Source organism: Scylla paramamosain, chromosome 2 (assembly GCF_035594125.1).
Source record: "Scylla paramamosain isolate STU-SP2022 chromosome 2, ASM3559412v1, whole genome shotgun sequence".
Lineage (NCBI taxonomy): Eukaryota > Metazoa > Arthropoda > Malacostraca > Decapoda > Portunidae > Scylla > Scylla paramamosain.
This window is the reverse complement of record NC_087152.1, coordinates 25268585-25281339: the sequence shown is the minus strand read 5'-3', so window position 1 is coordinate 25281339 and position 12755 is coordinate 25268585. Positions and strand designations below refer to the sequence as shown.

The 12755-nt window shown below is 37.9% G+C and overlaps 1 protein-coding gene across 2 annotated transcripts; it reads left to right on the top strand.

Annotated features, from left to right (window-relative positions):
* Positions 1 to 93: 93 nt before the first annotated feature.
* LOC135112134 (uncharacterized) lies at positions 94 to 8551 on the top strand. Of its 2 annotated transcripts, XR_010274094.1 has the most exons (9): positions 94 to 241; positions 397 to 549; positions 1074 to 1184; positions 2109 to 2283; positions 3162 to 3258; positions 3592 to 3697; positions 3849 to 4198; positions 7732 to 7830; positions 8185 to 8323. XR_010274094.1 is itself a non-coding variant. In XM_064026161.1 (8 exons), exons 1-8 carry the CDS (start codon positions 106 to 108, stop codon positions 8386 to 8388), a joined length of 1332 nt encoding a protein of 443 aa, XP_063882231.1. In that variant the 5' UTR covers positions 94 to 105; the 3' UTR covers positions 8389 to 8551. The 2 variants fall into 2 exon arrangements, 1 of the variants encoding a protein (XP_063882231.1); XM_064026161.1 differs by lacking the exon at positions 7732 to 7830 and having other exon boundaries at positions 8185 to 8551.
* The last annotated feature ends 4204 nt before the right edge of the window (positions 8552 to 12755 follow it).

The following is a 12755-nucleotide window of genomic DNA, read 5'->3' as shown; positions in this document are numbered from 1 at the left end:
AAAACCAAAAAACTTTTGTAGGAGTTAAAAACAAGTATTGCTGTTTTCATTCTGTTCATTAATGCCCACAGCTGGACGCACCACTGTGAGGATCTGGTGGAGGCAATGGTTAGTTCGGAAAGATCCATTTACAAGACAGGAGACACATTGCTGGTGAAGAGTGTGAGTCTCCCAAAACCTGCAGGAGTGACTGATGATGTGTATGTTGATGAGGTGGCCTTCCTCACCACCCCAACTTCTGGTAAGTGTGAGGGAATCCATACATCTGCTGTCCATACTCTCTAATAGTAAAACACACACACACACACACACACACACACACACACACACACACACACACACACACACACACACACACACACACACTAACCCTTACTGCCTCCTCCCCTGCCACAGTGACACAGATGTACCCACCCGCCCTCAAGCAGAAGGGAATCCTTATTGAGGATGTGGCAGTCAAGAAGGTGACAGAGAATGGGTACTCCCTGGAATTCCAGACCACAAACTGCAAGACTGGAATGCCCCTCCTTGGGCTCCTGCAGGTGGAAGGTAAAAATAATGAAGAAGGTGAAATGTTTATCCTGTTTTGTCCTCCATGTTTTTTTCTTCTTTTTTTTTGCCCGTCACTCTGTTTCCTCTTCTTATCTGCTTTTTTTTTCCCCATGGAGTTTGTGGTATTTTTACTCTTTTTTTATTTTAATTTATTTATCTTTTTTTACTTTGTTTAGTAGTGTCATGATGCTGGATGTGTGTTATTGGATCATGAGATGAGAGAGAGAGAGAGAGAGAGAGAATCATAAGAAAAAGATGCCTTATCATCCACATTTACATTCAATAATAAAGGAAAACAATGCAGCTTAATATATTTTCCTCTTAGTCTTAGGTAACCCATTGACAAGTCTTTGGGGACTGACACCTTTAGTGGGCCCTTTTCATTTGTGTTCCATCATATTGTTGCCTTAAACAAAGCCACCCACATACTAAAAGAAGGAAAAAAGACAAAACTTAATACACACTGCCATAAAACCCACAGCATTAATCAGTACTTTTCCCACTCTCTCTCCCTCTATCAGGTCCTCCAGCAAGTTTTGTCACTCAGGTGACAGTCACACGCTCCTCTCAGACTGCCACGGGTCCCCTCGCTGGCACCTGGGACCTCGGAATTCAGGGGCAGGTTGTAAAAGGTTTGTTGGGAGACTGAACTATGGATGTCACTGGCCAGTGTTCCTATATGTCTTGCTGTCTTATCTTATTTTCATTTTAACAGGCTGCAGTGGAGGTTTCCTCAGGCTTTTAAGAATGCCAGTGGTAGTTTAAAAGGCTCTAGTGGAAGTCATTTAATTTTTCAAGGGTGGTCAATGGTAGTTTGAAAGGCTTTAGTGGAAGTTATTTAGTTTTTCAAGGGTGAAGTGAGAGTTTAAAAGGCTGTAGTGGGAGTTATTTAGGTTTTCAAGAGTGAAGTGGTAATTTTTAAAAGGCTCTAGTGTAAGTTATTTAGTTTTTTGAACGGTGAAGTGGGAGTTTAAAAGGCTTTACTGGAAGTTATTTAGGTTTTTCAAGAGTGTTTTATAATTCTGGTGCAAGCTTAAGAAGGACAGTAGTAGTTTAACAGGCTGCTGTGGAGGTTATTTGGTTTTCAAGGTGTTTTATGATGCTGATGATAGTTTAAGAGGGGTAGTGGTAGTTTAGTGAAGTTTTCAGAGATATTTTTCATGACTAATGACAGTTTCATAAGAATTCTGTACTTTTAACAAGCTGAATTTTGGAGATTTTCAGCTGTTTTTCATAATGTTAATGATGGTTAAGGAAAGATTCTGCATTGCTCACTCACTCACTCACCCACTCATTCATTCAGTCACTTATTCACTTACTCACTCACTCATTCACTCACTCACTCATTCAATCACTTATCCACTCAGTCAGTCAGTCAGTTATTCACTAACTCACTCAAGTCCATCAGTCAGTCAGTCAGTCAGTCAGTCAGTCAGTCAGTCAGTCAGTCAATCAATCAGTCAGTCAGTCAGTCAGTCAGTCAGTCAGTCAGTCAGTCAGTCAGTCAGTCAGTCAGTCAGTCAGTCAGCCACTCACTCATTCACTCATTTTGGCAGACATTCCAGCAGGTGTTGACCCAAAGGTCCTGGAGGGCATTCTGGAAAGTGCCCTGGGAACTGATCTCACAGTCCAGTACTGCTGCAAGAACTACCACTACTACATTGAGTGGGAGGAAAATCCCGGCAGAAAGGAGCTGGTGGAGATACATACAGATAACCTGATGTTTGATGGGTGAGGGATTGGAAGTATTTGTTGCTCTCTCTTCTGTTTATTCCCATATTTATTTAGAGTTAGATGTGAAAAACCTGTATTCTTTGGTGGCAGAGTTACGAGATTTGTCTCTTCTGTGTGGAATAATTTTCTCTCAGCCTTGGCATATGTATGTATGTATGTATGTATGTATTTTTAGCTATCTTCTTTCTTTACACTGTCATATTTATTTAACCTATTCCATGGTATCTGTTTGACCTAATCCTTTCTTCTTTGTAGGGTCATTTTCCTTACTGTATCCTATCCTATCTTTTTGACTTACTTGCTTCATTATTCGGGTATTTTCTTTATGCAATCTCTATTTAACTTAACTGTCTCTCACTTGTTGGGTTATTTCCTTTGTCCTATCTATATGTTATGGGGGAAACAGCCTTGGCATATGTATGTATGTATTTATGTATGTATGTATGTATGTATGTATGTATTTTTAGCTATCTTCTTTCTTTACCCTGTCTTATTTATTTAACCTATCTATCTGCTTTTTCTATCATTTTTGTTATTCTGTTATTGCCCATCTGTTAGGTTAGGTTAGTCCATTTGTTCAAGTTAGGCTAGATTTGTTCACATGTTTAAGTTAGATTAGGTTAGTCCATTTGTTAAAGTTAAGGTTAGGCTAGTCCATATGTTTAAGTTAGGTTGAATTAGTCTGTTTGTTTAGGTTAGGTTAGTCCATTTGAGTTAGGTTAGGCTAGTCCATATGTTTAAGTTAGGTTAGGTTAGCCCATTTGTTTAAGTTAGGTTAGGTTAGTCCATTTGTTTAAGTTAGGTTAGGTTAGTCCATTTGTTAAAGTTAGGTTATGTTAGTCCATTTGTTTAAGTTACCCATTGCTCCTTCACAGAACTCTAAAAACCAAGATCATTCGTGACTCAGCCGGAGTCCTTTGGCACAGCCCTCTTGAGACAGACTTTGTGACCACTCATAGGGACTCTCCTCATGTAAGTCCTTGCTGATTGGCAGAGAGAGAGAGAGAGAGAGAGAGAGAGAGAGAGAGAGAGAGAGAGAGAATATAGGCATGGATCACTAATGATAATGATATTTTTACTGCAAGAGGGACATTGACCAAGGGCAACTAAAAGAAAAAAAAAGCTCAGTGAGTGCCAGTAACCTACAGGAAAGTAAAAAAGGATCATCCAAAACTGGAGGATAAGTGTCTTCAAACCTCCCTCTTGAAAGAGTTGAAGTCACAGGAAGAGGGAAATACAGAAGCAGGCAGGGAGTTCCAGATGATGAGGATAACTAATAACATGATCTTGCCTCATTGCTATCAGGTGACAGTACAAGTGAATGGTTACTTTGGTGCATGTCTTGGTGCCTGTGCCTTCACCTACGATGATGCCACCACTCCCATGCTGACTGGCGTCTCCGGCACTGCAGGTGAGCCGTCGGTCTGTCTGTTTGTCTGATTAGTCTTGTAGCTCTGCCTCTTCCCTGGCTTGCCTTCATCAGGTAAGGGCCCATGGCATTCCCTCACCCTCACCTTCACCATCTAATTTAACTCATTCCAAACTTGTATTTTTCCTGACAGGCGAGGGGCTGCATCACACCCTCACCCTGAGTGGCACGGCCATCACTGCCACCCAGCTCACCTGCACTGTAGCACTGTGGGGCGGCTTGCATTCAGTGGCACTCAGCATGCAGCCGGCTGGCTCGGCACTGCTCCCCTCCCCCATCATCTACATGGTGCCAGTCACCGTGGTTGCACTCAGCATCACGGAGGGCAGCACTGGTGGACAGTATCCTCTCACTGTGACTGGCACTGGCTTCCCAGACAGTGATGGGTGGGAGGCTGGCAGTGCCATTATGACTCTGGGTGGCAAGAAGTGTGTGGTTATCTCTGGTGGACCCACAAAGGTCACCTGCACAGTGCCTGCTGGTGTGAGTATAAAGTGTGTGTGTGTGTATTTACCTAGTTGTATTTACCTAGTTATGCTTTATGGGAAAAGAGTTATGCTTGTGCTGTCCCATCTCCGTATCTTTTAATATCCAACTTAGCCTTGAATCCATGTATACTTTCTTCATTTACTATCTCCTCATCCCGACTGTTCCATACATCAATACAATGGGTACTTTTTGGCGTCTCTTCTACAAGCACTCCTCTTCAGCCTCTTTCCATGTCCTCTAGTGTCCCGTGTATCCCAGACCATTAAGTTGCTCCGGTCCACCTCCTCTACTCCCTTATATGCTTTATATATCACAATCATGTCTTCCCTTTCTCTCCTCTTTTCCAACGTTTGTAGATGTATCCTTTCCAGTCTCTCTTCATATGACAAGTCTCTGATACTTGGTACCATCTTCGTAGCTGCTCTCTGAACTCTCTCCAACTTACTTTTATCCTTTTTCTTGTATGGCGACCACACTACTGCTGCATATTCTAGTCTGGGTCTTATCAGCAACATGATCATCTTCCTGACCATCTCTTCATCCATATATGCAAAGGCCTGCCTTATTCTTCTCAACAAGTTATAGGTTACTCCTGTAATTTTGCTAATGTGTCTCTCCGGGGTCAGGTTCCCAGTCACTGTAACACCGAGATCCTTTTCCTCTTCTGCTCCACTCAACCTTACACCATTCAACACATAATTTCCTTTTACTCTTCTTGTACTTTTTCCAAATTCTATTACTTTACACTTCTTTAAATTAAATTCCATTTCCCATCTATAACTCCACTCTGATATCTTGTTCAGGTCTTCTTGTAACGTTCCACAGTCCTCTGCACTCTCAACTTTCTTCAGCAACTTTGCATCATCCGCAAAAAGGCTCATGTAGCTTTTCACCTTCTCCGTCATATCATTTATATAGACTGCAAACATGATTGGTGCAAGTATTGAGCCTTGGGGTACTCCACTTATGACTTCCCTCCATGATGATTTTTGATCTTTTACCACGGTTCTCATTTCTCTGTTTGTCATGAAATTTTCCATCCATCTCAGCAAGCCCCCCCTTAGCCCACCATTATGCTTTAACTTCCACAACAATTTCCTGTGTGGCACTTTATCAAAGGCTGCCTTCAGGTCTAAATAAACACAATCAGCCCATCCATCTCTTTCTTGCATTATATCCACCACTCTAGAATAAAAACTCAGTAAGTTTGTAATACACGATCTCCCTCTCCTAAATCCAAATTGTTGCTTTAATATCACTTCATTTCCTTCTAGATACTGCATCCATTTATCCTTCACCAATCTTTCACACATTTTGCACACCACACTTGTTAGAGACACAGGTCTATAGATTAAGGGGTCCTCTTTACTACCACCTTTGTAGATTGGCACTATGTTAGCTCTCTTCCATTCAATTGGGACTCTACTTTCAATTAGGGAGCTTTCTATAATATTATGTATTACCCATGTCAACTGCTGATTGCACTCTTTTAGTATCCATCCTGACACTCCATCAGGTCCAGGGGCCTTCCTAATGTCTAGTTCCTCCATCTGTTTCTGGACATCCTCTTCAGTCACTTGGATTTCCCCCAGACCCATTTCCTCACTCATCTCACTCTGGTACACAAATGTTTTCTCTTTTGTGAATACTGATTGAAAACTGTTCATTATCTCTGCCAATTCAGCCGGATCCTCACACATTTGACCATTCACCTTCAATCTGCTTATTCCTTCTCTATTTTTCATTTTGCTGTTCACATATCTGAAGAACAGTTTTGGTTTCTCTTTGTATTTGTCCATAACATCTTTCTCATAATTTTTCCTTTCTTCTCTAATAACCTTTACATATTCATTTCTTGTGGTTGTGTAGTTTTGCCACAGCTCCTGCTTTTTTTTTCCTCCGCCATCTATTCCATGCCGTTTCCCTTTCATCCCTAGCTATTTCACATCTTCTATTATACCAGTCATTGTTATATCTTCTCTTTGTCTCTACTTTTGGTACATATCTTTTCACTCCCTCTTCATAAATATTGATGAAAGCTTCCCACTTCTTTTGCACATAACTTGCTGTGATAAGTGTACTTCAGTCCCCTTCACCAAAGTATCTCATTTGTTCAAAATTTTACTTACCATAATTAAATCTTTCACTTTTATAATCTTCACATCTACTCTCCTCTCTTTTTTTCTTTAATACAAAACCTTATCATGACATGGTCACTTTTTCCTAGTGGACAACTATAGTTCATGTCTTCTATAATATCTGTTTCTTTTGATAATACCAAATTGATGGCTTCTCTGCTCCTCTGTATTTAGTGTTTTCCTCAACCCACTGTGTCATAATATTGTTCATTGCCAGTTTCAGAACCTTATCTTCCCATGAGTCTTCTCCTCCTCTTGTGTTCCACTCCTCCCAATTTATCTCTTTACTATTAAAATCTCCCATTTTAACAATTTTGTTGTTTTCTTTAATTTTCTTTACAAGCCATTCTTTTGTCTCATTCAGCAACTGTTCATGCTCTTGTCTATTCCAGGTCTTTGTTTTTGGTGGGACATACACCACTGTGACATATTGTATTCCTCCTCTTCCATTTATTAGTTGTAAGTTTAGGCCTTCCACCAAGGCTTCTGCCTTTTCCACTCTCCACCCTGATACCCTTTTTAACAAGCATCATCACCCCACCTCCTCCTTTTCCACATCTGTTTCTTATCCACATATTGTACTTTCCCCTCCTAAATTTGATGTCTCTGAATCTCTTAGTTTAGTTTCTACCATTGCCATAATGTCTGGTTCATTTGCTTTCATAAATTCATTCACTTCATCCATCACTGAAACTAAACCATCCACATTACGCTCGTTTGCGACAACAACGTCATAACTAAAAAAATGGATTTTTGAGTTATCCATATAGACATATTCATCTTGAAACGCAGATTTTTTGGCAAAAGTGTCATAATTGTAGTTAAAAAACTGACCGCTAGAGGCGCTAAATGTCATAACGACATAACATAATATGTACCAACTTCTTTGCGTGAAGACCGTTACATGTCAGTTGTGCTGTGACCATCGTTGGGGTAACTACACTCACGCTGTCATTTAGAGTGTCATATTTTGATTTAGAACTATGTTAGTACAAAATGTAAGTACTGAACTTATGAATTATGTTTCATGCAATAATGTGTTATTTTGATGTAATACGTTTTGTCTGCGAACATAGAGCTCTATGTTTTACGTCATTATTCAAAATGTGTCATTATTGGTAAAAACAAACATCTATGTTTTACGTCCTAATTCAAAATGTGTCATTATTGGAAAAAAAACCTTGTGAATAATAGGTGTTGTATTTGAGTTATGACAGTATTGTTACAAACATTACCTCGTATTACAGCAGCACATTTTTGTTTAACTTAAATTATGTCATTGTTATTTGAAAATCTTGCGAAAAACTTAAAAAAGTTAGTGTATTATTTACATTGGTGACATTGTTGCAACAAAACATTGTATTCATAAATATCATTTTTTTTTTTCAGATTAAATAGGTACCATGTCATGTAGAGGAAAACTTATGCTAGAATTAGCATTAAAGGCTAAGGAAAACAGTGAAGAAAACCCTGAGGAAAATAGTACAGGTATATACTATCATAATCTTGATTATATTTCTATATAATTTGCTTTAAGGTGGGAGGTAAGCCTATTTTTTTTTATTAATGAGCCAATTTTGACAAAAACTATTTTAACAATCAAAACTTTCGGAGGAGTAAGGCTTTGAAGTTTAAAGATCCAACTTTTTAAAAATGCAAAATAAAGTAAAATTTTCAGATTTTTTTGGTTCTCGTTGTTAAAAATTTGGACCCCCATCTGAGGAATTGATAGTTCCCCCCCAAACTAAAAAAAAATGACACATGCTGTCTTACATACCATAGAGCGTTTTTAGCACAAAAAACAAAAATCACATTTTAGACCCATTTCTTTGTACTTTGTAGGATGTGAACTTCCTGTTGACCCTCAAATCAATGATGACCATCTGCTGCCATCAGCAAGCATTACGGGTGCAAGCTCTGCTTCAAATAACAGGAAGTCTTCTTCTAGTAGTGACTCGTCCTCTAGTAGTGACTCGTCTTCTAGCAGTGAATCATCTTCTAGCAGTGACTCAGAAACTGAAGATATTGACACAGATGATTCCGTGAAAGATAAGGACTATATCCCAAGCAAAGAGGAAGAAGAGAGTTTTAACCTTGAAGAGAAGGACGCAGTTGATAAAATTCCTGTACTAGTTAGTCCGCAAAAGGGACGTAAACGTAAACAGCACCTGAGTCAATGGAAGAAACATAAAGCGAAAAAATGAAGGAACTCTGGAAAGGCTTATATAAGCAAAAATAAGAAAAATAAGAGCAGAAAGGAAAATGAAACTCCTATGTGGAAATAAATGTCGAATTAAATGTTCAGAACAGATAAATGAAGAAGAAAGGCAAAAACTCTTTGACTCTTATTGGGCATTAGGAGACATTGCTCAACAGTGGCAGTTCATTTCAAACTGCATTAAAACTGTTAGACCTAAATACAGGTATGTTCATGAAGGAGGCAACCGTCAACCTAGGAACAATAACAGTTCCTTTCACTTCATGGTTGGTCAGAATGAAATTCGTGTTTCCAAACTTTTTTTCAAGAACACACTTGATATCAATGACCGGCCAATAAGAACAGCTTTAGCAAAGCAAAGCAGAGTTGCTAATGTTCTTATGGAACCTGATAAGAGAGGCCAACATGGTAATCAAGTAACTGTTGATCCTGAAATTAGGAAAGGCGTCAAGGCACATATTGAGTCTATCCCTCAGATAGAGAGTCACTATACGAGAGCTACATCAAGTAGGACATTCATATGCGGCTCTAAAACAATTGCAGAAATTCACCGCGATTATGTTGAGAAGTCCAAACAACAAAAGGTACCTTATGCCAATTACACTCTGTTTTATCGCATTTTTACCACAGAGTATAATATTTCTTTTTTTGTTCCTAAAAAGGACCAATGCGATGTTTGTTCATCTTATCTTAATGCGAAGAATGAAGAGAAAGAGCGCCTTCAAGGAAGCTATGAAAATCACCACAAAGAAAAAGACATGTCAAGAAATGAAAAACATAAAGATAAAACTGAGAGTGATGCAGTTGTTGCTGTTTATGACCTTCCGGGTGTAATGCAGATACCAAAAGGGGACATTTCAGTTTTTTATTACAAGTCAAAGCTGAATGTTTTAAATTTTACTATTTACAATGCTAAAACAAACTCATGTAATTGCTATGGCTGGAATGAAACTAATGGCCAACGTGGGGTTAATGAAATTGGGACCTGTGTTCTCGATTACATTAAAACCTTGTGTGAGGCAGGAGAAACTGACATAATTTTTTACTCAGATAACTGTTCTGGCCAACAGAAAAATAAGTTCATGATGGCACTTTACCTTTATGCAGTAAACAACTCACCAAATATAACTTCAATAACACACAAGTTTCTAATAAAAGGGCATACCCAAAATGAGGGTGACTCTGCCCATTCCCTAATTGAAAGAGAAGTAAAGAGAATTTTAAAAAGTGGACCCATTTATGTGCCGGAAACTTACGTAACGGCAATTCGAACTGCTAGAAAGAAAGGACAGCCTTTCGTAGTAAAAGAGCTTTGTTACAAAGATTTCTTGAACATCAAGTCTCTAGCTACTGAAATGGGACCTATCAATTGCAAGACTCTTCAACTCTCTGATGTTAAAGTAATGAAATTTGAGAAGCAGTCACCATTGTCAGTTTTTTGTAAACATTCCTATGGTTCAGACTATAAGGAGCTTAAAATTTTGAAAAACTCAAATAAAGCCACCTCCATTAATGACTTACTGCCATGTTACTCCAGCAAACTTACATTGCCTGCTAACAAGAAAAAAGACTTGATGGACCTTTGTAATAAAAATCTGATTCCACGATGCCATCATAAATTTTATGAAGACCTGTAAATGAAATCAATCTTAATGAAATGAGTTAAAATACAAAGTTAGTATGCCTATTACGATATTAAGTTTTGTTGTATGCTAATTCATTAGGTACATATTATTTGAATGGAATATTAAATAGATGTTTATTTTATAATGTTTTTTTTATCATACAGTCCTTCTTTCATTTATTTGAACATTTTTGAGTTGTCTAATTCCTTAGGCATATTTGAAAGAAATTATAATTAGGAAGAATCTATTAGGTTCATAAGGATTTTTTTATTTGAAAAAAATGATAATTAGGAAGAATCTATTATGTTCATGAGGATGTTTATATATATATATATATATATATATATATATATATATATATATATATATATATATATATATATATATATATATATATATATATATATACGAGTATATATATATATATCTATATATATGAAAAAAATTATAATTAGGAGGAATCTATTATGTTCATAACAATGTTTTTTTTAATATCTTTTTGTGTTACAGTCAATATCTTTCATTTATTAGGAAGTATCCATCATTTTCATAATAAGAAAATGTATTATCATCAATCTTATCAAAGTCATAAGCAATGAACAATACATAATTAAGTAACATATTGGTGATTATTTTCCTTTCAATAATGGCACAAAACAAAATAGTACATGAGAGGTCTACTATTTTTTTATGAAGAACGTCATATTAAAAAAAAGCATTATAAAAGTTTAAATAAAGGTTTGATTAGTGAAGATATAATTATTTCAATTTCTATAAACTTTAAAGGACTATTTGATGTTTCAAAAAATGTTCCAGCTATGGTCTTTTGGGACTATTCACAATATTGAGAGTGTTTTCATTCTTTAAAATGGCTCTCGTGAAAAATTGCTATTTTTGAGTTATGACGACGTTGTCGCAAACGAGCGATTAGTGTATGCCACTGTCCATGTCCCTCCCTCTCTTAGAGCTGTGCCTCTGCACCCTTCACTCTTCACATGTACCACTTCCTCAACCTTAGGTCCATTACTCTCCAGAAGAAAGTTCCTTTTCCTCTTGTGTTCTCTGTTCATTCCTTTCTTTTGCTTCACTTCTCAATTCATTAAGTTTCTTACTTTCTTCCTCATTCATTTCTCTTCTAATCCAGGCTTATTTAAACTTGTTACTTTTGGCTAGCTTCCACGCATTTGCCAATGTTTCTTCAGCTGTTGTTTGGGATTTTAGTTTGATTTTCAATGGTCTACTTTTTCCTTGATCATATTTACCAATCCTGTACACCTCTATTTCATCTTCCAGCTTTGTATCCCCTTCGTTTATCACACTCAGTACTAATCGAGCTGTTTTTCTTTGTTCTGCTTCTCTTTTATACCAAATTTTTTTATCTCACTTTCTTCCAGGCCAAAGATCATTACACTCTTCTTTTTATCTACAGTGTCTCTTACCAGGTTTTCCTTTTCCTTTATTACCTTTATAAACTCTCTTGTCAAGCGTTCTTTACTTCTCTGGTCCTTCACTACTTCTCTATAACTCACTTTTTTCTCCAACTGTGTGTGTGTGTGTGTGTGTCAGTGTGTGTGTGTGTGTGTGTGTGTGTGTGTGTGTGTGTGTGTGTGTGTGTGTGTGTGTGTGTGTTCTTATGTAATTTTATTTTTAAAGAATTTAGTGAAATTTGTAATGTCTTATCTTTTTAAATTAATTTGTCATATTTATCTTTAAAGCTATGAATGCTTTGTGTGTGTGTGTGTGTGTGTGTTTGTGTGTGTGTGTTTGTGTGTGTGTGTGTGTGTGTGTGTTTAAAGCTATGAATGGTTCCTGCACACATAAATTGGTCAGTCAGTGCCTTCCACTGGCTAATTGCTCTGTCAGGAAAACTATATTTGTATCACATACAAGCTGCATCACACATAGCTTGGGTGATTTGCGCCCACAGCACAGAAAGATAACACCAACAACATACACATGTTGGTGTTACATTTTTTTTGGTGTGGCTACTTTTTTGCGTATGAGACAGAGCCAAAGCTACATGTGATGCTGCTAAGTGAAAAATGTATTTTAGGATTACAAATACTATTTTCTCACATTTTCTTTCCTCTTTTGTTTGTACAATTTCTTACTGTAAGAGTGTGTCATGATGGTGATGATGGTGGTAGTGGTGTTAGGTTAGGCCAGGCCATCACCTCCTGACCCTCTCCACTCTGGCAGGAGGGCACGGTGGATGTGGTGGTGGATGTGGGCGGCACAAGTGGCTCCCTCCCTTCCTCCTTCACTTATGACGTCTCACTGTCACCCACCATCATTGGCCTTTCCCTCCACACCCTCTCCCTCTTTGGTGAGTCTCTTATCCTCCTCCTGTTCCTCCTCCAGTTGTGGAAACAGTGAAGATCTAAGTCATAACAAATATTTTCTCTGTGTTTCTGTGTCTTATTTTCTCCTCTCTCACAGGTCAAGAGGAACAAACTTTGGCACTTCAGGATCAGTTCATGTGAGTGTCATTCTGTCCTTCCCTCCCTCCCTCCCACCCAGTAAAAGTCAGGAAAACATAACCTATTCCCTCCATCTCAATCTCAATCTCA